Source organism: Pseudorasbora parva, chromosome 12 (assembly GCF_024679245.1).
Source record: "Pseudorasbora parva isolate DD20220531a chromosome 12, ASM2467924v1, whole genome shotgun sequence".
Lineage (NCBI taxonomy): Eukaryota > Metazoa > Chordata > Actinopteri > Cypriniformes > Gobionidae > Pseudorasbora > Pseudorasbora parva.
This window is the reverse complement of record NC_090183.1, coordinates 2,793,048-2,819,100: the sequence shown is the minus strand read 5'-3', so window position 1 is coordinate 2,819,100 and position 26,053 is coordinate 2,793,048. Positions and strand designations below refer to the sequence as shown.

Here is a 26,053-nt window from a genome sequence, read left to right as displayed (position 1 = left end):
CTTGCTCGGTCATGACACGGCATTTGGTCATATCAGTATTATTATCAGTAAATTAAATAAAGCATGCATAAAACATTATCAAAGTAAACATCAACAACTGCGATAGTGACGCATTCGTATTATTTTTTAGATCGTGTTAATCAAGACTTAAAAACACCAGCATAGGCTTTTGAAGGATGTGTTTGGTGGGTTATGGAAGTCAATGGGGTTCATCAAATGCACGGTTACCCATATTCTTCAAAATATATTATTTTGTGTGTTTGTGTGTGTTTTAGAGACTCATGCGGGTTTGGAACAACATATGGGTGATTAAATTATGACAATTTTCATTTTTGGGTGAACTATCCCTTTAAATCTATGGCCATAAAGAGGCCATGTGGCAAAACCGACGAAACTGAAACCTATTTCACATGTCTTGAACGCAAAGCAGAATTAGTGCACGCTAACAGCGCTAACACAGGGCAGTCAGAGTCAGAAGCACGGCCTGCTGTCGCTGTTCAACAACACACATATGTGGCAAAACAAATAAGCATAAAAGAGTGCAAACTTGTGCAAACATGACCTGGTCTGTAATAAATGATTAACTGTGGAGAGACGAGCTGTGATGAATGAGAAGACATAAATGGAGGTACAGAATTATCGAGGAAACTCCTCTCAACATTCACAGACACAGAGAATCATTTCTGACCGACTCCACCTGCACACTTTGACCTGACCGAAGCTTTATGTTTACTTTTCTTAAATCAACTACAACTCAATGCAATGTCCAATTTAGCAAGACACTAATTGTGTGCATATTACGCAATTTGTGCAGACTCTAAGGGTGAAAACAACGCTGCAGGAGCATGAAAGTGTAGAAAGAGAACATGAAAGAGATTTTGTATGCAAAAAAAATTCTTGCGCTACCCGTTTGGTTTCAGTTTTTTTATTGGCTCTTAGACACACGCAAATGGGAGTGCGGTATTGACTGTTAGGTTACAGTTAGTTGACAGGTAGTTGTAAAGTTACTTATAGTCAGTAGAACGTCTAAAGTGGACCGTCAAAATAAACTGGTAGGGGTAAAACTTGCAAATAAAAGTGTTGTAAACATCAAAATATGAAATAAAATGATCCAGTTTGATGATGTATTAGTGTGAACAATGCAATGTGCGAGCTTCATCTGTTGTGGAACGAGGGAGAGCTTCTCTCTGCATTATCTTCAAGGTCGGCCGATTAAGAGGATCTCGTCCTGCATTCGGACACTGATTCATTGTTTCATGTGGTCTGTAAAGTGTCAAACATCTCTGTTTGATTTCACCTCGCTCTGCAAGAATCATTTGGCTTAATTAAATCTTATTTCGGATGCACATATATTCTCTGCTCTATCCTGACAAACGCATGGACGAACAGAAGTGCAGGTTTTCAGTTGTAGAGTTTTATTGGAAGTTGCATTTGGAGGGATGATGGAAATAAAATGATAAAGAGGCTGATGTTCCACTGAAGTTTCAGCCACGGCTTCATCTTCTTCTGAACCTGGAAAAATGCAATAATGATTTAATAATATATATATATATAATTATATAATAATAGTTCACCCTAAAATGAAAATGTGATGTTTATCTGCTGACCCCCAGTGCATCCAACATGTAGGTGCGTTTGTTTCTTCAGTAGAACACAAATGAAGATTTTTAACTCCAACTGTTGCCGTATAATGCATGTCAATGTTTTTTTTTTTTAATATGAGAGCCACTATGAGAGTAAAAAACACATACATACTAATCCATATTAAACCCTGTGGCTTGTGATGATATATTGATGTCTTAACACGAAACGATCAATTTCTGCGAGAAACCGAACAGTATTTGTTATTTGTTTTACCTCATAGCAGAAAATTTTTTGTGTTCCCATCCGTCAGTACTTCTGTCGAAGAAGGTCAAAACCTGGCGTGATCATAGAAATGTGTACATAGATGCCTCATTCGACCGATCCGCGCATGCACTAATGAGGAATCATACATATACATATATATATATATATATATATATATATATATATATATATATATATATATATATATATATATATATATATATATATATATATATATATATATATTAGGCTTGGGCGGTATCCAAATTTTGATACCGTCAAACCTCCTCCCTATTTTACCTCGGTATACGGTATTACCGTGAATAATTAAAACATTATGATGTAAGGCTCAGACAGCGTCAACAAACTGTTGGCTTGTGCCTAAACCGTTCAGAAACTGAATACCAAACACTAATACTGAAACAATAACAAAATAACATGCACAACAATATTAACAACTGGTATTAGCAACAAATAACAGTTTAAAAAAAGTGCAATACAACAGTCAAACATAATTAAATTAACATAAACATCCAGAACAGGTTTAGCGCGCACAAATGAATTAAATCAAATCACACTGCCTGGAACAACTTTAAAGAGCAGCTTATAAAAAAAGTGTAAATAGACCCACTACAGTCAACCAGAGTTGAATTAACATAAAGATCTATATTATAAAAATGATTGCAAAGTAATAGGCCTAAATAAAAATAAATTCTTTCCAGTCTTCTTAACAATATTGTTTTTAACGAAAACCAAATAAAATAGGCTACCTGAATCAATTGATTAACGAATTAATTAATTAAATAAATAACAATAAATGAAAAAGAGAAAAAGAAAAGAAAAAAGAAACGAATGGCAAGTGGCATCAAATCTAGTCAAGATTTTTCGCTAGAAAAACCAACTTTGTCCGGCTTTAACAGGGCACGTTGTGGACCGACAACTTTGCCTGCGGGGCTGAAAACCGTTGTGCTTGTGGCTCCAAACAGTGAGTTGTCATTTGAGCTCCGACTCGGTCCTCTACGGTGCCGATGCCGCGGGACCTGCATCGGCTTGTTTTGTTTTTTGTTTTTTTGCAGCAAAAAAAAAAAAACGATGTTTATTTAGGCTTATTCATTCGTTCTTTTAACGAATGAATGAGTTAACTGGCCTAAATAAACAAAATAATTCATGAATAGGCCTAAACGAATGAATGAATAGGCCTGAACGAATGAATGAATAAATAGGCCTAAATAAACGAATTAATGCATAAAAAAATAAGCCCATTAATGTTATTCCATTTGTTCAAATTTGCATTCACATTTTTAAGTAAGTTCCTTATGCGAGTCAAGTCTGCATTTATATGATAAAAAATACAGAAAAAAAGGTTTTCTATTTTAACATAGCCTACTTTTAAATATAATTTATTTATGTGATGCAAAGTATATGTGTATATATATATATATATATATATATATATATATATATATATATATATATATATATATATATATTTTTTTTTTTACATTTGAGCCCCTGCCCCTGAGGAACTCTCTGCACGTTTTATGCTTACCGTTATGAGACAATTGTCAGACAATTGACATTTGTTTTGTGAGTCCCATGTCCACTTGATTCTTGTGGAGTTCATGCTTATTGCTTACATTGCCAGCTGTGTGACAAAAGGCTTCGGCAATATTACAGCATAGTCCGAGGGTGCGCTCGGTTTTTCATCCACGCAGCAGTGAGTGGATGGTGGTTTTCGGATATGCGCCCTTAGGTTCAAGGTATTTCCATCTCTCTTGCGGTCATCTTTTTGTTGCACAATTTGCAAATTGCCTCGTCTATATTTACCGCCTCTCCCTTCTCGTTCGGTCAAAACCCAAAATACTTCCAAACTGCAGAAGTTGTTCTTTTTCGAGACCGAATAACTCAGTGCCCGACTCGCCGTCTTTTCCCCTCTCTCTCTTTCTCATCCGCTGTCACAATAACGCATATATTTAGGCTTTAAATAAATAAATAGTATTTAATATGTAAATAGTTTAATTAGTTCAACTTATTAAATATTTAATAATTAATATTTTTTTAATATTTTTTTTTTGACGGTTTGAAGGTATTGAAACTGATACCGTTGCTATTTTTAGATCCCGCGGTATACCATTTTACCTTATTACCGCCCAAGCCTAATATATATATGATCACGCCGGGTTTTGACCTTCTTCGACAGAAGTACTGACGGACCGCTATGCTATGAGGTAAAAAAAAAATACTGTTCAGTTTCTCGCAGAAACTGATCGTTTCGTGTTTTAAGACATCAATATATCATCACGAGTGGCTCTCATATAAAAAAAACATTGATATGCATTATATGGCAACGGTTGGAGTTAAAAATCTTAATTTGTGTTCTACTGAAGAAACAAACACACCTACATGTTGGATGCACTGGGGTCAGCAGATAAACATCACATTTTCATTTTTGGGTGAACTATCCCTTTAAATGAAGAAGTCTGTTTTCAGATGCATGAAAAATGAGCACATGTAATATCTAATCTGAACGTGTTTTAAGGAAATTATAAATCTTACTTGGCTTTTGACTTGAAGCGTCCTCCCTTCTTGTTTGGAAGGCCGAGCCTCTTTCTGTCCTCGAAGGACGGCCTGGACAGAGCAAAAAACTGTTAGACTCACAGACAACAAAGCCAAACCTTGAAATCGTTCTCCTCGCGCCCAGACGCCACACACCCCGCTCTGTACTGCTTCAGGCTCTTCGTGCTGGTGTTCGTGAGCTCCTTGTCAAACATGGACTTCTTCTTAGATTTGTTTGGTTTTACAGCTGGAAGAAGAAAGTTCAAGCTGAGAGTCAGAGTCTGAACTCAGATCAGTTTTCAGAACGTCAGTCTATGCTGGAGGGTTTATTAGCGAACCTTTCTGAACGGGTTCGTCTTCCGGGACGACTCTGGCTCGCTTCGGCTTGCGATCGCGTTTGGCTGCTCGTTCTGCGTACATCTGAGACTTCAGCACCTCGAACTGAGCTCTCTCCTCAGCCTGGTGCGCACACACACAGATTACAAAGAGCACATTTCACTTCAGACGGTACAGAGGCTGTGATTTACTGTACGGTTTGATTCATCTGAAGGCTTCTCTCACCGTTAACTCTTTTCTCTTGCCCTGTTTCAGGAACTGTGCACGTTTTTTCTTTCCTCTCAGAGCCAAATCAAAATCCTGTAGCGCCTTCACCACTTTGACAGAGAACAAGACAATTAAATCACAGCATGAGGAAGACAAGCTATTATTGACACATCTTGAGGTGTGAATGTGGTCATCATATGAGTGGAATACATTTTCACAATGCTTGGTTTGGGGTCAGCAGCAAATCATCATTTGTGACCCTGGAGCACAAAACCAGTTCCACGTCTCACGGGTTTATCTGTGACAATAGCTAACAGTACATTGTGTGGGTCAAAATTATCCGTTTTTCTTTTATGCCAAAAATCATTAGGATATTAAGGTCATGTTCCATTAGGTGCAAAAGGCAAAATTAAGCAAATTTATGACTGTAAATATATCACATGGTTCCCACTCCTAACTTCAAATTCAAGGACTTTCCAGGTCCAGTACCCTCAAACTCAAGGACTTGATGTGGGGACACATTTGAAGTGAGAGCAAGGCTACATTGAGTTACCTTGTTACAGTTTCATGAGTCAAACCGAACTATGCAAAAAGCATTTTACGGGCATTTATTTTTTGGCCATATGACAGATCTGATATTCTATTTGTCGTATTTCTGTTGCATAACTAAATAATATTTGGTACATCCTATAATGTATTCTAACTTTTGCATGGATTTGATTGAAAAGAGATTAGGCTTATGTAGCCAGAAGTTAAGATATATGAATATGCATTAAAGTTTTTACATTATATTATGGGTTTACATGGGTTTACATTATATTAACAAGCAAAGCAATCCAACATAATATTAAATCAAATATTTTGGCAACAGGTTATCAGTAATGTCTTTTGCTTATTAAACACAATAAACAGTCATATTAAACTAAACATATTCGGGTTCGGTGTAAGCCATGAAAAGGCTGAGGTACCATCGTGGTAGTTTAACGCACGCGTGAACATCATGGCAACGATCAACACAAAGTACCTCACGCGAGAAACTCTTAAAATAACGCATGCATGCGCGTAACTAATGTAAATCAAGCAAGCTAGTATGCACAGGCCACAAAGTGTTGGCGAAATAACATTAATATTTTTTCAGAAAACCTGCAGAAAATAAATTCAAGCACTTACATCTATAAGTGACACTTTCCAGAGCCTTGAATTTTTTTTTCAATTTCACAAACTTTCAAGGATTGAGGGACCCGTGGGAACCCTGATAACAAATCTCTATTATTAACCATATGCATTGCTAAGGACTTAATTTGGACAACTTTAAAGGAGATTTCTCACTTTTTAGACTTTTTTTGCGTCCTGAGATTAGAGATTTTCAAATAGTTGTATATTGTCATATCCTAACAAACCATACATCAGTGGAAAGCTTATTTATTCAGCTTTCATATATTGTATACAAATAAAATTAAACCTTGTGACAGGTTTTATAGACAGGTCTGGGTCAAAAATGAGAATGATTAGTGAAGGATCAGTGACACTGAAGACTGGAGTAATGATGATAAATTCAGCTTTGATCAGAGAAATAAATTACACTTCACTATATATTCACATAGATTGTAATAAATCTAATGATATTTCACAGTTTTACTGTATGTTTGATCAAATAAATGAAGCACTGGTGAGCCGAAGAGACTTTTAAAAACGTTTCAAACCTCACCGACCCCAAACTCTTGAAGTGTGTGTGTGTGTGTGTGTGTGTGTGTCTTTTCAAGGCTTTCTTTCATGAACTGATGTGGACTCACTGCGATCTTTCTTCCTCTCCTCGTGTGTTTGGAACCACGTCCTGGGCGCCTGCTTCTCGTCTGCGCTCTGTGTTAACCTCCTCTGAGCCGAACTGATCTGGAAACACACAGCGTTTAATACAGGAGTCAGTGTGAGTGTGTGTTTAATCAGTGTTTGAAACAGACGCGAGTGTCAGACCTGCGCTTCTGAGTGGGCCATTTCCTTTTCCTCCTTCTCCAAGCGTAGCACTGCGTACACGTCCTTCTCCAGCTTCTCAATCAGATCACGAAACTTCAGGATGACCTCTGAGAGACGCCCAGAAACACACACGTCATTCAAAGGGGCATCAAAAACTAAATCAAATATAAATTAGCTTAAAAAAACTTAAAGCAAACAAAAATCAGAAATGTTGGCAATAAACTGAAATAATACCAACACAACAATTAAATAAATAAACCTAATAAAGTGACAAAAGCACAAAATGAAATAACTAAAATTAACATAAATAAAAATATACAAAATAAGCAAACTCAGAATATTAATATTATAAAACATACGTGTGTGTGTGTGTATACACACACTTCGAATTTGCTATTTTTAAATATAAATAATAACACTTTTTAATAAACATATTAAATTAAAATTAATTAGAGCACGGTAAAAAATTTAATCAAATGAGAAATGTTGCTTTGGCAACCCACTGAAATATATTAGATAAATATTAGTTTAATATAATATTTGTGGATTGTGATATTGGATTGGATATTTTATAGTATTTTTTAATATAATTCTGATTCCAATTCAACCAAAAAAAAAAGAATGAAAAGAAATCTTGAAAAGAGGATCATAGAAATAAACTGGTCATAAACTGGGCGCATATGTTCCTCAACACGAGATCAAGTCTTTACCTTGAGGAATGACCCGAGCCTTGACGGTCGTTTTGGCTTTTTTCACGATCTCTTTCAGCATCTTCCTCTCAGTCTCGCCCACGAGAGACACGGAGCGGCCCACTTTACCTGCACGAGCCGTCCGGCCCACCCTGTGCACGTAATGCTTCACCGTGTTGGGCATTGTGAAGTTTATCACCTGCACACACACAAGCATTCAGACCAAGCGGCAACCTCCTCCAGTTTCTGCTGAAGCCAATACGGAAGTGATTAAACTGCAATTCATCGACTGGCCACTAGGGACATGCTCCAGAATCTCAGTGAGCCTCATGTTAAAATGCCCAACTTTACAGCAGAAAAAAAAACATGTCTACAGTCTGGTACAAATTGTGGTTTTGGTCTATACGGCTAATTTTGCCCTTCATGACAACTGTGAAGGGGGGATTTTTTTTATAACTCATTCGTTTACATTAAATAAAGCCTTAAAGTTCTGCATAATTAAGGGCGAAGTGAGTCTTAATGAGTGAGTCATTGAGTCGTTCATTCAAACGGTGAATCGTTCAGTAACACTTGTTGCTGTGAGAGGCGTTACAGTTCTGCTGTGAACGATTTTCGCTGCTGAAATAGAACAAAAACAGTCAATATTGCGTCTAAAATGTAAGTGACTTTAAGTGAATGTTAATTAATTGTTTATGGAACTGTCATGAGATCGGTGTCATTTTCAGTCTGGATGGTATTCAGGAAACAGTACTCTTGTTTGTGTGATTATGTTTAACTGTATGCGTTATAAATATAAAAACTTGCAGTTTCTCTGTGAGCGGCGCTCAAGTGTTGTGATTTCTCCTCGATAGGCTGCACGAGCGTCAGCAGCGCCACCGTGTTATCGTCAGTTCATTATATACCATTATCCACTATCGATCGCCACTTAGACTTTATAATTTACAATCACTCGTGCATTTTGGTGATTCGCTAGTTATTTTTTATGTAATTGGCATTTTAACCAGGCTCTTGGCATTTTTTCCATCGGGCAAGTACAATTATTTTTCACTTGTCCCTTCAAGAAATCCACTTGTCCCAGACAAGCGTTAATGTCAATCCCTGAGGTGGATTGCCGTTTGTCCGCTGTCTGTTAGTCATGACATCACCTCAGCTCCACCCACATCCCGCCTTTTTGCCCGTTTCTGTTATTCGCACATCACAGACACTACGTCCATATTTTTTACAGTCTATGATTCAGACACTGTATGTGATAATATTGATATTCAGTACAAACTAACGAGAACTCACAGTTTTCACGCCCTCGATATCCAGTCCTCTGGCAGCGACGTCTGTGGCCACCAAAATATCAATCTGTTCATCCTTAAAACGCCTGAAACACAAGACACGTCTCATTCAGATCATTTAATAAAGGCAAATGTGTGTTATCGTCACAGGAAACTCTTTACGGCACCTCAGACTCTCCAATCTCTGCGTCTGCGACAGGTTTCCGTGAAGCTCGCCGACCTTTAACCCCATCAAACCCAGCAGAATGTGCATGCGGTGAGCCTGCTTCTTGGTCTGAGTGAAGAGCATCACGTGATCCTGAAACGTTCTGGTGAGGAGAGCTGTGGACAGAGTCATGTGATGCTTTTAAACCTTTTCATTTGCCTTTAGTTTGTCAGCTTGTGGAATAAAAGTCACTTAAAAGGATCCAATTTAGTTAGGATGCCCTGTGTAGACAGAAACTACCAAGAGCACTCATTAGGGCACTTTACCTGCCACAATAGCCTCTCGGTCTCCTTCTTTGTTGGGTCTGATCCGCACAAACTCCTGTCTGAGATACGGCGCCACGTCTGTGTTACTGTTGACGAAGATCCTCACCGGCTGCTTCAGCGACACCGACGCCAGATCCTTCACCTGAAACCAGATATTAAAGGGTTAGTTCACCTAAAAAATGTAATTCTGCCATTTATTCCTCACCCATATGTGGTTGGACACCCGTCAGACCTCCATTCATCTTCACACACAGATGAAGATATTAGTGTTGAAATCCGATGGCTCAGAAAGGCCTTCAATGACCAATTTCTAAATAAAGCTTCGAACTGTTATGAATCAGTGAATCGATTCATGATTCGAATCATTGGTCAAACTGCTGAAATCCCATGACATTGGTAATACGAATCATGAATCGATTCACTGATTCATAACGGCCCATCACTATATAAGTCGTTATTTAGTTTTTTGCACACAAAGATTATTCTGGCCTCTTCTTAAATGATAGTAGAGCCGCTGTAGTGAGATGGGCTTTGTAACGACTTTTTGTAATGTGTATTCTTCCATTCATCCATTTATTTATCCATCTGTCAATCATCCTTCAATCTATCTTATTCTTTCAACTACTTGCATGACATAATTTGATTTCAAACCTTCAACAGTGGACACAGAGCGTTGTTTCAGAACACATGATTGGCTGTGAAATAATGTTGCAGTAAATCTGAAGCATCACCTCCTCACTCATGGTGGCTGAGAACAGCATGGTCTGTCTCTGATAGGAACACATCCTGATGATCTCCTTCATCTGCTCTTCAAAGTACTCGTCCAGCATCCTAAGACAAACACACACGTCTAAACAAACGGCCACACTTTATAGTCACAGTTGTAGGAGTTCCCCTCTCACCTGTCGGCCTCGTCTAAGATGAGGATCTCGATCTGACTGAGCTCAAATGACGGCGTGTTGTGTAAGTGGTCGATGAGACGCCCAGGTGTGGCGATCAGGACGTCCGGCCCGACCCTCAGCGCCGCCTCCTGAGACTTCAGGTCCAGCCCACCTGACACAGCGTCACAAAACATGTCAGCACTTCCTGCCTTCATTTCCAAAACTGCTTCATTCTACATCACACCTTACAGATGTCTTTTTGAATGCAATGACAAGGATGAGCAATAACAAGAATTAAAGCAAAAGAGTCATTCATATCCACTGGTTATTGTCAACTAAACCTAAAACAACTTAGAAAAAAAAAAAGTTTAAAAAGCTGAAATAAAATAAAATTTGTTTAGAAACATTGCCTTGGCAACTAACTGAAATAATATGTAGGTTATAGTACTACAGTTTCTAAAACTAAAATGGGAATAAATTAAAGGCAAAAAGAAATATATACATTCATGAAAATTACAAAAGCAAATACCAAAATTACTAAAACTATATAAAAATAAAAGTTTAAAAAATATATATTTTAATATAAAATGAATAAAGTCGAAATATAATAAAATATAATATTTAGATGAAAACATTAAACTTGAAAATCAGATGTTGTTTTCTTGGCAACTTTAGTTTAGGTTAAATTTCTAAAAGTACTAAAACAAAAACTAAAAGACAAACAGAAATATTAAAATGAAGCAAAAGCTAATAAAAGCTTTAAAACGTTTGAAATTTGTTAAAAAATCAAAAATGTTGAAATGAAATACAATTATTATATTAACTAAAGTATGTAGTAAAATCTAAAAACTAACATAAAAAGGGCACATAAACCCCCCCAAAGCTTTAAAACTATTGCAAAAAAAAGAAAAGAAAAAAAGAAGTAGAAGTAGAAATGCCTTGGCAACTTTCTGAAATAAAATATGTTTAGGTTGAAGTACTAAAATTATAAAATTACACAAAAACTGAAATAGAAAATGAGAGCGAGAGAGCAGAAGAGAGAGAGAGAGAGAGAGAGAGAGAGAGAGAGAGAGAGAGAGAGTGAGAGAGAGCGAGAGAGCAGAAGAGAGAGAGAGAGAGAGAGAGAGAGAGAGAGAGAGCAAAAGAGAGAGAGAGAGCAAAAGAGAGAGAGAGAGCAAAAGAGAGCGAGAGAGAGAGCAAAAGAGAGCGAGAGAGAGAGAGAGAGAGAGAGAGAGAGAGAGAGAGAGAGAGAGAGCAAAAGAGAGACTTTTGACTTTTAAAACTCTTTTAATCAAACAATAAATTAACAATGTTAACGTGACTTAATACACATTACCAATTAAAAAATAGCTCTCCAACTTCGTCTCTTACCACAAGAGCATTTTTTACACTCCACCTCACATCAAAGAAGTACATGTTATTAGTTATTATACAGTATGCATGATCAACAGCAACCCTGTACTCTACCAAAGTTTTAAACACTCCAAGCAAGTCAGTATTTTGTCCATCATTCTTACACTTATGAGTTTTCAGAATGGCCAACTTTGCCTGTCCTACTAGAAAGTTGCCAAGTGTACACTGAGCCTTCCATTCTTTCTTATACTTCACCCCAAAGATGAACATATTTCTTGTAAACATCAAGCCAAGCTTAGTAAATATTTTATCCAGCAAGTCAAACAAAGGAGCTAATCTAAAACAATCATAGAATAAATGAAAAACAGTATCAAAAATATCACAAAAAGGACATGCAGACAGAACCATTCCATTGAATTTTGACACATGGCTATTTGTTGCCACAGCACAATGGAGTAGTCTCCACTGGAGATCTCCGGACCGCTTAGGAATAGGGGGCTTGTACAGACACCGCCATGATGGAGTTATTTCTGAAGAAACTGATAAAAACTCTCTCCATTTGGTGTCAATGCGTTTTTTCAATTGATTGTAAAACAAGGATTTCACACACATGCAATATAACATCTTTTTATCAACTTTGTGAAAGATTACATCTTCATACCCCTTCAATAAAGTATCATTTAGATCCAATTCAGAACTCATGCTAACTCTGAGATCCGGAAATGACAAAAACATTTCACCCTTATCAATAAAATTATTTACATAAGTCAAAAACCTTTGAGGGAAAGATTTTTTAAGATCCTCAATTAACTCTTCAACATATCTCTCTGATCTAATTCCAACTTTATCAGCTATCGATTTAGCCATATGCCACCGACCTTTTGTCATGTCAATCAGGTCCTCCACAGTAGCTATTCCGGTTTTTAAAAACCTATCAATCACTGAACTCGAAAGAGGAAAGCTGGTTTTAAAAAGAGGGTTAAAGAATAAGGGTTCTAAAACACCATAATGTTCATCTTCTTTTCTAAGCATTTTAAACAGTTGCCAAGCTTTAAAAACAGATGCATAAAAATTAAAAAAAGAAAAATTTGCTTTCGAAACAAAAGATTTCTCAATTAAAAACAACTGCTTATTTAAACTAATTCCACCAATATTCTGCAGAACAGACAACCCGAATGCAATCCAAGGTATTGTGTCTGAACAGTATAATAACTTCTGTAGTGTTTGGAGTCTCATTGTCTTAAGCCTTGCTTCTAAATGTATTAAACCTTGTCCCCCTTCTATCACTGGAAGATACAAAACTCCAGGAGGAAGCCAATGATAGCCATCCCAAAAGAAGTTGACAAAGGCCTTTTGAATTACAACCAGCAGCTCTTCAGGAGGATCCAACACTGTAAATCTGTGCCACAACATCGAAGCTGCTAAATTATTCACAATTAAACATCTCCCTCTATAAGATAGCTTCGGGAGGATCCATCTCCACTTCTGTAGTCTCCCGACAACTTTGTCAGCTAGGCCTTCCCAATTACTTTTCATGTAATCATCAGTTCCAAAATGTATTCCAAGAACTTTAAAACCATTCCTACTCCATTGACAATGTTCTGGAAGACAAGGAGTGTCTGAGTTTTGCCAATCACCTAACAGCAAGGATGTGCACTTCTCCCAGTTAATTTTAGCAGATGTGGCTTTTTGAAATGTTTTAAGACTAGAAGTCAAGGCATCAATGTCCTCAGAGTTTCTAATAAATACAGTTATGTCATCCGCATAAGCTGTAAGTTTGACAGGTGGGATTCCTGAAGAACCAGGAACACCAAAACCACATAAACGTTTCCTTAAATAACACAGCAAAGGCTCAATAGCAATAGAATATAGAAGTCCAGAAAGAGGGCATCCTTGGCGTATACCTCTTGTTACTGCAAAAGGTCTGGTTAAACAACCATTAATCCTGAGCATGCTAAATGCTTCACTGTATAGCAGCTTAATGCAAGAGACAAAATGTGGACCAAATCCAAAGGCCTTCAGAGTCTTTAGTAGGTATAAATGGTCCACTCTGTCAAAAGCTTTCTCCTGATCTAAAGAAAAGAGTCCAATATCAATTTGATGTTTTTTGGCAACTTCAATAATGTCTCTTATCAAAAACAAGTTGTTAAAAATCGTCCGTTTAGGAATACAGTATGACTGATCCTCATGAATTATAGTTGCCATGCATCTTTTCAACCTGTTAGTTATAGCTTTTGACAAAATTTTTAAATCAGTACACAACAACGACACAGGACGCCAGTTTTTTAAGAGTCCAAGATCTCCTTTCTTAGGGATTAATGTCAATACCGCTCTTCGACAGCTTAGGGGTAAAACACCTTGCTTAAATGATTCTAAAAAAACCTCATACAAGTCATTCCCAAGCGTATCCCAAAAGCTTTTAAAAAAATCAGCAGAGAGACCATCCAGCCCAGGAGATTTTCCACTGCTCAGTTCTTTCACAGCACTTGAAAACTCAGAGAAAGTTACGAATCCTTCCAGTTCTTTCCCCTCCTCCTTAGACAACTGTGGAAGTTCCTGAAGAAATTCATCCGCTGCTGCTTCATCACAGAGCTCTGAATGATACAGTTCCTCATAAAAAGACAAAGCAGAAGACATGATTTCTCCTTGATTAGTTGTTTCTTTGCCATTAGAGAGTCTTAATTTGTGAAAGAATGTCTGCTCTTTGGACTTCTTCTCCCGTCCAAAAAAAAAGGCAGTTGGTGCATCCATTTCATTACACGTTAGATATCTCATTCTGACAAGAGTTTCTTTTTCCTGTTCCACCAATAAATCCTTCAGAAGGCATTTGTTCTCATTGATGATGTCAACTGATGATAATAATCCACCTCCCTCTTTATGGATGCTTTGCTGAAGAATTTTTTCTTCTATTATCTTCATCTTTGTTTTCAAGTTAACAGTGTTATTCGCTGTATATTGTTGACAAAAATCCTTTATCTGCACTTTTCCTAAATCCCACCACTGACTTAGGGATGAATAACTAGCTCTCTCTTCTCTCCAAGACTTCCAAAAAACACCAAAAGAGTGCACAAAAGAGTGATCTTGAAGTAATCTATTATTAAAGTGCCAGTGTGACTGATAGGGTTTCGGTGACAAAACAGACATAGACATAGAAATATAATGATGATCTGACATAGATGTAGGTGAGATACAACTACCAAAAAATCTTCCCTTATTACATTCTTCAATATAAAACCGATCTAATCTTGCTGCAGATACTCTGTGTGAATTAACTTTCAACCAAGTATACTGTCTGACATGGGGAAATGTATCCCTCCACAAATCTGCCAGATTATGCCTACGAATTATGGATTTCAAAACCTCTGCTGAACCACAATGAGGCTCTTTATGATTCCTATCAAATGTATGGTCCACAGTACAATTAAAATCACCACCTATCACTACAATCCTATCTCCAGAACACTTCAATAATTCTTCAGAAAGCTTTAGAAAGAAAGTGCCACGCTCGCTTCCTATATTAGGAGCATAAACATTAAAAAAAGAAAAACTATTATCATCTATTCTTATATCTGCTCGCAAAAGCCTTCCAGGTATTATTTCTAAAAAGACAGGCGTATCTTTGACTCGCTTTGAGATTAAAAAAGCAACCCCAGCACTAAGACTTGTGCCATGGCTAAGACTAATATTGCCACCCCATTCATTTATCCAATCTGCTTGATTACAGGCATCAGTATGAGTTTCCTGTAACAAAGTTACATCTGCTTTTTTAAGTTCCAAATACTTAAATAATGTTACTCTCTTTCTTACATCCCTGCAACCATTAATATTTAAGGATCCGATGTTAAAAGACACCATCAGGATGAATAGAGAGAGAAATAATAAAATCCAGTATTGATGAAGTTTACAGTACATATTAATTCTTTAGGAGCTTTTCTTTACTCTTTTTCTGACAGCACTCACAAACTTCTTTAACCGATAGCGCTTAGGCTGATCTAATTCCTCCATTGTTGCTTTCTTCATAGCAAGGAGTGAGGACTCAACAAAGAGCCTTAAATCAGGAAAGAACTTTTCAACCTTTGTTTTTTTCTGATTTTTTGTTTCGTTCAAAAATTCATTTAGCTGTTCCACAGTATAATAGCGAAGCTTTGTGAATCTCCCGGCTATGTTTTCTTGAGAATTTAATTCAGTCAATTCGTCAGTAATTAGGTCTGAACACTCACTCTCCAAATCACTTTCAGTAACCTGAGATAAAGTTTTTTCAATGGACAAATCAATATCGTCAGGACTCATATCGCTGTTTGATTCCTTCAAGACATCACTTACTTTGGACCCATCTGATGGCTCTAACTCACCATCAGCCTCCACAGTATTCATCACTTCACTATGCGTTATATCAGATATCTTCGCATCTGTACTCTCAGCACTACAGCCTTGATTCAAATGCTCTTCATTCCCTGTCCTCACGGAAACCTCAGCGTTCGAATCAACAGCTGTGTTTTCATGAGTCAGCCGAACCGAATCCTCATTATTATCCGGAGCATTTGAAATTTGCACTGAATTCGATTCCGCAACATTGTTTGCATGTTGACCTCTAGCCACAGGACAAGCTGTTTTAATGTGCCCATGTTTTCCACAAACAAAACATTTCATAGTGTCCGTGCTGATAAAGATCGTATAATCTTTACCAAACACTGACAATTTAACAGACACATCCAGCATTGCGAATTCTGCATTTAGTATCATCAGGGCCTGACGTCTGGATGACATAACATGCTTCAACTCTGGAGCTTTCAATCCTAAAGGAATCATTTTTATTGACCCAATCAATTTTCCATAGCGAGCTAAAATAGATTCGAGCGCTTTGTCGGAAATAAACGGGGGTACATTTGACAGCATCACCTTTTTAGAGAGATTAGACAACGGTAAAACCGGAACAAACACATTCTGAATAGTCAAACCACACTCCACTAAATGATCGACCATTTCCACTTCTTTTAGAAATACAACTATTGATTTGTTCATTCTAGAGGCGGACATAATGTTTTGTGCGCCTATCTCCCTACCAATAACAATTAAAACACTCTCAACAGATATCAGTTCGTCTGCCGGCATGCACTTGCACGCATGTCGAGCAGACAAACTGGAAAAACCGTCCGAATTTGAGGACATCTTACCAGCTAGGCTGATAAATCAGCTACAACAACCCCTACAACTAAACCTCAACAATATCCGATGTTATAATTAGGAAAGGAAAAGTTTGAAACTTACTCAGGTTCTCCACACACTCTCCGTTCACACACTCCCTGCCACAATCACTCCGCACATGCGCACGAGAGAGAGAGAGAGAGACAGAGAGAGAGAGAGAGAGAGAGAGAGAGAGAGAGAGAGAGAGAGAGAGTGAGAGAGTGAGAGAGTGAGAGAGAGAGAGAGAGAGAGAGAGAGAAAAGAGAGCGAGAGAGAGAGAGAGAGAGAGAGAGTGAGAGAGAGCGAGAGAGCAGAAGAGAGAGAGAGAGAGAGAGAGAGAGAGAGAGAGAGAGAGAGCAAAAGAGAGAGAGAGAGAGAGAGAGAGAGAGAGAGAGAGAGAGAGAGAGAGAAGAGAGAGAGAGAGAGAGAGAGAGAGAGAGAGAGAGAGTGAGAGAGTGAGGAGCAAAAGAGAGTGAGAGAGAGAGAGAGAGAGAGAGCACGAAAGAGAGAGTGTGAAAGAGAGAGAGAGCAAAAGAGAGCGAGAGAGAGAGAGAGAGTGAGAGAGAGCGAGAGAGCAGAAGAGAGAGAGAGAGAGAGAGAGAGAGAGAGAGCAAAAGAGAGAGAGAGAGAGAGAGAGAGAGAGAGAGAGAGAGAGAGAGAGAAGAGAGAGAGTGAGAGAGTGAGAGAGAGTGAGAGAGAGCAAAAGAGAGTGAGAGAGAGAGAGAGAGAGAGAGAGCACGAAAGAGAGAGTGTGAAAGAGAGAGAGAGCAAAAGAGAGCGAGAGAGAGAGAGAGAGAGAGAGAGAGAGAGAGAGAGAGAGAGAGAGAGAGAGAGCAAAAGAGAGCGAGAGAACGAAAGAAAGAAAAAAGCACATAAAACTACCAAATCTTTTCATAAAGCTGAAATAAAATTTCATTAGGCAAACAACTCAATTAGAAAGTTGCCGTGGCAGGTTAAACAATAATAGGATGAACAATTACTAAGAAACTGACATAAAAATAGGGAAAATAGGAATTTGTATTATGCCAAATCCTTAAACTGAAGTGGCTTTTATATTTGAACTTTTAATTTTAAAGTAATAAACACTCAGACCCCTCACCCACTGCCAGGCAGGTGCTGATGCTGGTGAACTGTGCCAGCTGACGGGCCACGGTGTGCACCTGAATGCCCAGCTCTCGGGTCGGCACCAGAACCAGCACACGCGTCACCTGAGTCTCCCGCGGCTTATAGATCAGACGCTCCAGAACCGGCAACATGAAGGCCGCCGTCTTACCTGACACACACAACAGAGTCATCAACTGAATGACACTCATTTTTCGTCTTTTTTTGCATTTGTATAGCACAGTTTAATAAATGGGCGTCATAAGCAAACAAAGGGTGTGGGTCCTCTCTCTCAGATTTTTTTTTTTTTTACTGGAGTAACATTAGATGCCATATACCAACGTTTACTAAACAATTGATTGGGCCAGACTAAATTACAGAAATCACTGAGTTATTAACCGTGGCTGTAGTCTAGGGGTAAGAGACGCATGTCATCAAGTTGACACAAACCGATCAGAGGTTCAAATCCGCCTTTTGCTACACTCGCTTTACTCCTTTTCTCATTACATATCAGATCAGAAAGGCATTTATTTAAAAATAAAAATTGAGAAAATGTTAGCAAAGTGGAAATAAAGCGTCTAACGTGTTTACTAAAAGGTGTTTCTCGGTTTCTGAATTAGAGATGATAAAAGAGAGTGGGTCGAATATCATTGGTGGTAAAAAGTGGGTGGGTTTGTCCAAACACACACACACACACACAAACACACACACAATAAATCCGACACCCATGGTTTAATACAACACATTGCCCAAATTGCTTCACAATCACAGACTAAAAAAGAAAAAGACAACAAACAAGTGAATTGTTTAAAACATACATATACAAGTCATCTACTGACAGACACAGGACTCAGCCCCCCGTCATTAAAGCCCACGGTTAGAACTCAACAGATGTGATTTTACCGTGGCTTTGAACACAGGTATGTTTATTGATACTCATATTCATTCTTTCTGGTCAAATCAAACACAGGCAGAAGTGGAAGTCTTACCGGTGCCCGTGGCGGCACATGCACAGATGTCTTTTCCCAGAAGCCCCACAGGGACGCAGGCTTTCTGGATAGGAGTGGGCTGCTTAAAGCCCATCGCAGTGATGGCCTGAACACACAAACACACACACACGAGGAAATGAATGTGAGACGGAAACACTGTACATCCTCTACTGTAGGGCCATTTTTATGCAATTCTGTTCACCATTTTAAAAACAGAATGTAAAAGAGGTCATTTATCAAAAATCATTATTACAAAATCTTCAAGTCATCGGCCCTAAAGCTACTTTACATCTTCATTTTGTAGCTTAAACCAACATTACTAGGCGCAAAAGTGATCACAAATGGTCACTAGCATTACAAGATTACTATATATTGGTATAAAAGTGAGTATATGAAAAGTGTATTACATGAAATTACAATTAATTATCATAATTTGTGAAATAATCAACATATAGTAGCAATTAAAAGTGTTTTATGTCTTCTGCTCACCAAGGCTGCATTTATTTGATAAAAATAAAAAATACAGAAAGAAACTAAAATTGTGACATATCACTACAATTATTCAATACAAAATATATGTAATATATAAACAAATATATGTAAACAACTTTATTAGAACTGGCTTGGTATTACCATTTAAAAAATAGAATTTAAAAATTATGACTACTTATAAAGTAATTATTTAGACAAACCTGATGGAAAGAACATAAAAGAATGAGTGGTATCAAGTTTTATCTATATCACCAAGTCGTGTGTGTGTGTGTGTGTGTGTGTCTGAGCGAGAGAGAGAGCGAGAGCGCGAGAGAGAGAGAGAGCGAGAAAGAGAGAGAGAGCGAGAAAGAGAGAGAGAGCGAGAAAGAGAGCGAGAAAGAGAGAGAGCGAGAAAGAGAGAGAGCGAGAAAGGAGAGAGAGAAAGGAGAGAGAGAAAGGAGAGAGAGAGAGAGAGAGAAAGGAGAGAGAAAGGAGAGAGAGAAAGGAGAGAGAGAAAGGAGAGAGAGAAAGGAGAGAGAGAAAGGAGAGAGAGAAAGGAGAGAGAGAAAGGAGAGAGAGCGAGCGAGAGAGCGCGAGCTAGAGAGAAGGAGAGAGAGAGAGAGAGCGAAAAAGAGAGAGAGCGAGAAAGAGAGAGAGAGCGAGAAAGAGCGAGAAAGAGCGAGAGAGCGAGAAAGAGCGAGAAAGAGAGAGAGTAAGGAGAGAGAGAAAGGAGAGAGAGCGCGAGCGAGAGAGAAGGAGAGAGAGAGAGCGCGAGCGAGAGAGAGAGAGGGAGAGAGAGAAAGGAGAGAGAGCGAGCGAGAGAGAATGAGAGAGAGAGAGCGAGCGAGCGAGAGAGAGAGAGCGAGAGAATTTATGTGTGTGTGCGTGTGTGTGCGTGTGTGTGTGTGTGTGTGTGTGTGTGTGTGTGTGTGTGTGTGTGTGTGTGTGTGTGTGTGTGTTTTTAATGAAGGATGACATCACTCTCACCTTCAGTAAAGGTCTGGACAGATTCATATCTGGGAATGTGAGATTCTCGTCAAACTGCGAAGCGTCTTCAAAAAACGCCTCAGGCTAGAAGAGAGCGCAGGAGTGAAACTCTGAACGCCTCCACAAAACCACAACCACAGAAATGTGATACGACAATCAAACACATTCATACTCACAATGTCTGTTTTCTTCTTGCCCTTCCTCTGTTTTTCTCTCAAAGTGTCTGGAAGAAAAGAGAGTATGAAACATGTGAAAGATGTTCGTATAGAACATTAATAATGAGTGTCCTTCCACATACCTGCTTTTTTCAACACCTCTTCATCACCTGATGAGAACTCATCTTCCTCCACCTCATCATCATCATCATCATCATCATCACCTCCTCCAGGGGATTCTTCATTGTTGTCATCCTCTTCTTCATCATTCTCCTCTTCTTCTTCTTCATCGTCGTCATCATCTTTTTCCGGTTTAGAGGCTGGAGCTTCTGTTTTCTTATTTTTTTTAGTTTTCTCCTGCAGACGCATTAATATGACAAAAACACTTTAAGTTGATTATAATTAATTATTTCCAAACTATAAACTATAGCAAATAAATACTATAATTCATAAAACTGACAACTTTATATTACTGAATATTGAGTGTTCAAAACAAGACACTTAGTATTCAGTATTATTATTGATTAGCACTGACACGATCCGCATCAGATGAGAACCAAACCAACTCAGCTGAGATAAATATAACGCTGTATATTTAATTCATTAAATGTTTTATTTTTCAACTTCTGTCATACAAGGCAAGATTATTTGTCTAGCACATTTCAGACCCAATGGCAATTCAAAGTGCTTTACATAGAAATTAACTAAAATAGTGGTAACATATGCATGAGAAAAAAAGAATACCATGTGGATGAATTAAAAATTAAAAACATGGATAGTTAAAACAGTTGTAAAGATAATAAAATAAAATACAATGGTCAGATCCACAATAGTGGTCTGATATAAAAATAAAACATCCTTCGGTAGAATGCAGCCATGTTTCTAGGGCTGCCCCCGACTAAAGATATTCCTAGTCGACTAACACTCCTGCATTTTAGCGATTACTCGAATAATCATTCATTTATGATATTATTATAAAAACTTGCGTATATACAAGGAAAGGTATAGTCCAAGTTGAAGTTTAACACTTCCTTATGACAGAGAATGCTAAAGCATGATATTAGCGCGTTCAAAATAAAAATGAAGTGCTTAAAACAGAATAGTAAAGCATTTAAAGTATAGCCTACAGCGCTTACGGACACAAATCAGTGGCCGTTATCGGCTAAAAATAACATTAAAAACAGCAATCAGACCGCCTGTGCATTTTAATAATTTATTATCAGAAATGCAAACTGTAACAGTTACATGTCCCAAAAAAAACAACAACAAAAAAAACAGTTTTGAATAAAATAAACTACAATTCGTTCTTTAAAATAAATTAAATACACGTATTATAACTTAGGCCTAGTACAAAACAAGTACTGTAGCTAAAACGCTGTTTGGTATAAAAATACAGTGGAAAATGTATATACTTTTTATATTGTTCAAAAGGAAAATTAACAAAAATGAACAAGCTAATACATGCACATGGCACATCGCACAACGCCAAAACTTAGAATAAAAAAAGGCGGCGGCAAACAAATCAACAGCCAACAAGTGTTAGATTAAATTGTTTAGAACAACTATATTTAAGACAAAATGCAGAACAAATCATTTAAAGAACACTAACAGATCAAAAATATCAGAGCAAAGCCGCAAACTGCCATTAAGACGACGGATGAGTCTTGAACTGAAACAACAAGTTGCAAACATCAGACTAATTTTTCTTACAGAATTAAAAAACAACTTCTGCATTTTATAAAAACAAATAAATAAAAATAATATGTATTTATTTATTTTTATAGCCTACCCATTATAAAAATACTCGTTTTTTTATATAGCCTAACAGACAGCAAACAGAAACACTATAAGGAAACGTTACTACTTACATGTTTTAAATGATAAGACATATTCGATGTTGACGAGTGGGCAAATGTTTGCCTGTGGAGTTTGCAAACAGCCCTTTTAGGGTCATCCTTCGACTTTTCAAAATGATCCCTGGACTTTTTTCCTGACATAATTATTAGCATCAGCCAGACACCTCTCCCACAAGTGCGCTTTGGTATACCGCGAGGCGCGAGGTCTCATTGACCAATCGTTGCTTTGATGTCATGTCATACTCCGTGTGCGGTGCGTGTTGCGTAGACGGAGTATGTGTGAAACGGGCGTGACTGCACAGCTCCTGATTGCATAATTTTTTCACAGGATTTTTTTTTCCGACTAACCACCTAATGAAAATGTATTCGACCAAGGCCTCTTCATATCGACTAACGTTTAGTCGACTATTTGGGGGCAGCCCTACATGTTTCAACATAAAAATAATAATACTAATAATAAGTACACTAATAATAAATTATAAAACATTTATTTAAGTGTTTTGAAGCAGTTTTGATGTAAATTGTATAAAGCGTTGTTTATATAAAGGTGATTCGACTCAACATCGTCTTACCTCAATTTTGCGCTTTTTCCTTACTTTCTCGATCTTTTCATCCAAAGTCGTGGCCGCTCTCTGGAAAAAGAGGATGAAGAGCCACCATGAGAAACATGCATCAGTCAGTCTGCTGTGTGTGTGTGTGTGTGTGTGTGTGTGTGTGTGTGTGTGTGTGTGTGTGTGTGTGTGTGTGTGTGTGTGTGTGTGTGCGCGTTCCTTGTTTGGCAATAATTGTGAGGACACAAATGTCCTCACTTATATAGTAAAACATGAAAATGACCCACTAGTGAGGACATTGGACTGGTCCTCACTAGTTTAAAAGGCTTATAAATCGTCCAGAACATGTTTTTATATAAATCTGTTGTTCTGCACATGTTTCTGTGATGGGTAGGTTTAGGGATAGGGTGTGTGTGTGTGTGTGTGTGTGTGTGTGCGCGTTCCTTGTTTGGCAATAATTGTGAGGACACAAATGTCCTCACTTATATAGTAAAACATGAAAATGACCCACTAGTGAGGACATTGGACTGGTCCTCACTAGTTTAAAAGGCTTATAAATCGTCCAGAACATGTTTTTATATAAATCTGTTGTTCTGCACATGTTTCTGTGATGGGTAGGTTTAGGGATAGGGGTTGGGTTAGGGGATAGAAATTATCATTAACCTGATATAAAATCAATGGAAGTCTATGTAATGTCCTCACTAATATAGTGAAACAAACCTGTGTGTGTGTGTGTGTGTGTGTGTGTGTGTGTGTGTGTGTGTGTGTGTGTCTCACCCTCTTCTTCAGCTGAGCCATCACGTCATCCATCGCCCAGTCGCCGCTGTACAGCCCGTCCCGCTCTCCAAACTCAAAGTCAGCGCTGAAGTCTCCGACGCTGCGGCCCTTCAGAGCCCGCTTCTCTTTACTCAACACGATGGGCTGATCCTGACCAACACACACATCATCTCAGGTGAGTCCGTGCTATACTGATGCCATCAGATGGAAATGCTTAAAAATGGTGAAGAAATTCATGTGCAATGGCATTTACATGGTGCACTAGAGCTGTGCGATTAATCGTTAAAAGATGGTGATCTCGATTCAAACGCGCACGTGATCTCATGTCAGAATGAAAACCATTTGCCTCTTCTATTAAACCTTTGACAACACAGATGACTGCAACTCCGCGATTGTGATCAAAATAGATCGAATCACCTTTTGAAAGTAACTCAAATTAAGATTGTATTGATTACATTGACAAGTGGAGTCATTGAATCATTCATTAAAAAGATTTATTAAAAAACAAGTGACGTATTTACCCGTATCTCAATATGTTCCCCAAAACACAGTGTTACTCTCAAAAAACATACTATTACCATGATGCACATCCCAAAACAGAGTATTATCACACTCACATACGAGGCTCAAAACATGGCATTACCACACCACAGTAATGAATGTCTGAACATGGTAAATCTCCATATAAAGTAGTATATTAACATGTGATACACATCACAAAACGATGGTATTACCACAGTATGAGGCTCAAAATATGGTAAATCTCCTTATAAAGTAGTATTACCATGACGCACATCCCAAAACCATGGTATTACCACAGTAGGAGGCTCAAAACAGGGTAAATTCCCAGTTAAGTAGCTTTATAATAATAATAATAGATTTTATTTATAATGCACTTTTCATTCCGAAGAATCTCAAAGTGCAAATATTGGTATTACCACATTATGAGGAATATAAAGTGGAATAAAAATGACAACACAAAACATGATATTAGTAGCCACAGTATGAGGCTTAAAATAGGGTTAATACCCAGTTAAAGTAGTTTTACCATGTGATGCACATCACAAATCATGGTATTACCACATTATGAGGCTCAGATATGGTAAATATCCTTATAAAGTAGTATTACCATGACGCAGGTCACAAAACCATGGTATTACCACAGTAGGAGGCTCAAAACATGGTAAATTCCAAGTTAAAGTAGTTTTACCATGTGATGCACATCACAAAACATGGTCTTACCACAGTATAAGGCTCAAAATATGCTATTACCACAGTATGAGTGTCTAAACATGGTAAGTCTCCATAATAAGCGGAATAAAAATGACAACACAAAACATGATATTAGTAGCCACAGTATGAGGCTTAAAACAGGGTTAATACCCAGTTAAAGTAGTTTTACCATGTGATGCACATCACAAAACATGGTATTACCACAAAACATGGTAAATCCCCCCAAAAAACATAGTATAACCCTGATCTATGCCACAAAACATGGTATTACCACGGTATGTTCCCCAAAACACAGTACTAGATCTTCAAACAACATACTACTAACGTTACCATGATGCACATCCCAAAACATGGTATTACCACAGTATGAGGCTTAAAACATGGTAAACCCCCAATTAAAGTAGTTTTACTATGTGATGCACATCACAAAACGTGGTAATACCACAGTAGTACCCCAAAGCATGGTAAATCTTTTACCATGGTACAGACCCCCCAAAACATGTTGAATGTGAAGTGTGAAGTGAACTTACGGCTTCATCATCAGATGCTGAGTCCGGCTCCTCCGGCACGTCGTCATTATCATCAATAGTTCTGATCAGATCCATATCGGAAAACATATTTGCGCTGCAGTCGCCAAATAAAACTGACTGATGACTAAAACAGACGGTTAATAACTATTATTAGTGACTATATATGACGTATATCGTATCTTATATATTTATATTCATAACAGATACTTGTTCATTTAGTCCCACCAATCATAAACATATAATCGCGTGTGTTTGACACACTAACAGCGCTGCATGTTCATAAACACACACGTGTGTCGCAGCGGCGCAGCGGATGGGCGTCATTCACACGCGGCTCTTCTTCAGCGGCTGCCGCGGACACATGAAGCGACACTGACGCCTACAGGCGCGGAGGACGAGACTAGTGGTAAACACGACACTTCCACCGACAAAGCATTGAGAAGTTGAACATTTACAATTAAAATTATATTTTTATTTTAAAAATGACGTCAGCTGAGACTGCAGATGGTTGTAGACCTAAAATATACAATATCTGAACCCCAAATACGTTGATATTTTGAATAATTTTGACATGGTTGCAAGTGCAAGGTCAAATTATTTTTATGGTCTATAGGTCAAACTGAT

General features: G+C 38.0%; 1 protein-coding gene across 1 annotated transcript; it reads right to left on the bottom strand.

The window, feature by feature from the left end:
• Positions 1-915: 915 nt before the first annotated feature.
• On the bottom strand, positions 916-25,758 carry ddx27 (DEAD (Asp-Glu-Ala-Asp) box polypeptide 27). Its single transcript, XM_067458225.1, has 21 exons — positions 25,430-25,758; positions 23,667-23,816; positions 22,911-22,970; positions 20,626-20,839; positions 20,504-20,550; positions 20,328-20,411; positions 18,870-18,975; positions 17,879-18,052; positions 10,264-10,414; positions 10,093-10,192; positions 9,362-9,503; positions 9,058-9,211; positions 8,895-8,976; positions 7,629-7,806; positions 6,919-7,025; positions 6,741-6,837; positions 4,966-5,057; positions 4,743-4,863; positions 4,561-4,651; positions 4,405-4,476; positions 916-1,512 (listed from the first exon to the last, which is right to left on the bottom strand). The coding sequence occupies exons 1-21, from the start codon at positions 25,514-25,516 to the stop codon at positions 1,497-1,499; spliced, it is 2,325 nt and encodes a 774-aa protein (XP_067314326.1). The 5' UTR covers positions 25,517-25,758; the 3' UTR covers positions 916-1,496.
• Between the last annotated feature and the right edge of the window lie 295 nt (positions 25,759-26,053).

Bases quoted from the DNA above. Each gene is read 5' to 3' on its own strand.
- ddx27 (XM_067458225.1), bottom strand. From the start codon at position 25,516: ATGTTTTCCGATATGGATCTGATCAGAACTATTGATGATAATGACGAC. The intron at 10,193-10,263 runs GTGAGAGGGGAA...TGTTTGTCTTAG, and splicing joins ATCTTAGACGAGGCCGACAG to GATGCTGGACGAGTACTTTG. The intron at 9,504-10,092 runs GTGATGCTTCAG...ATCTGGTTTCAG, and splicing joins CAGCCACCATGAGTGAGGAG to GTGAAGGATCTGGCGTCGGT.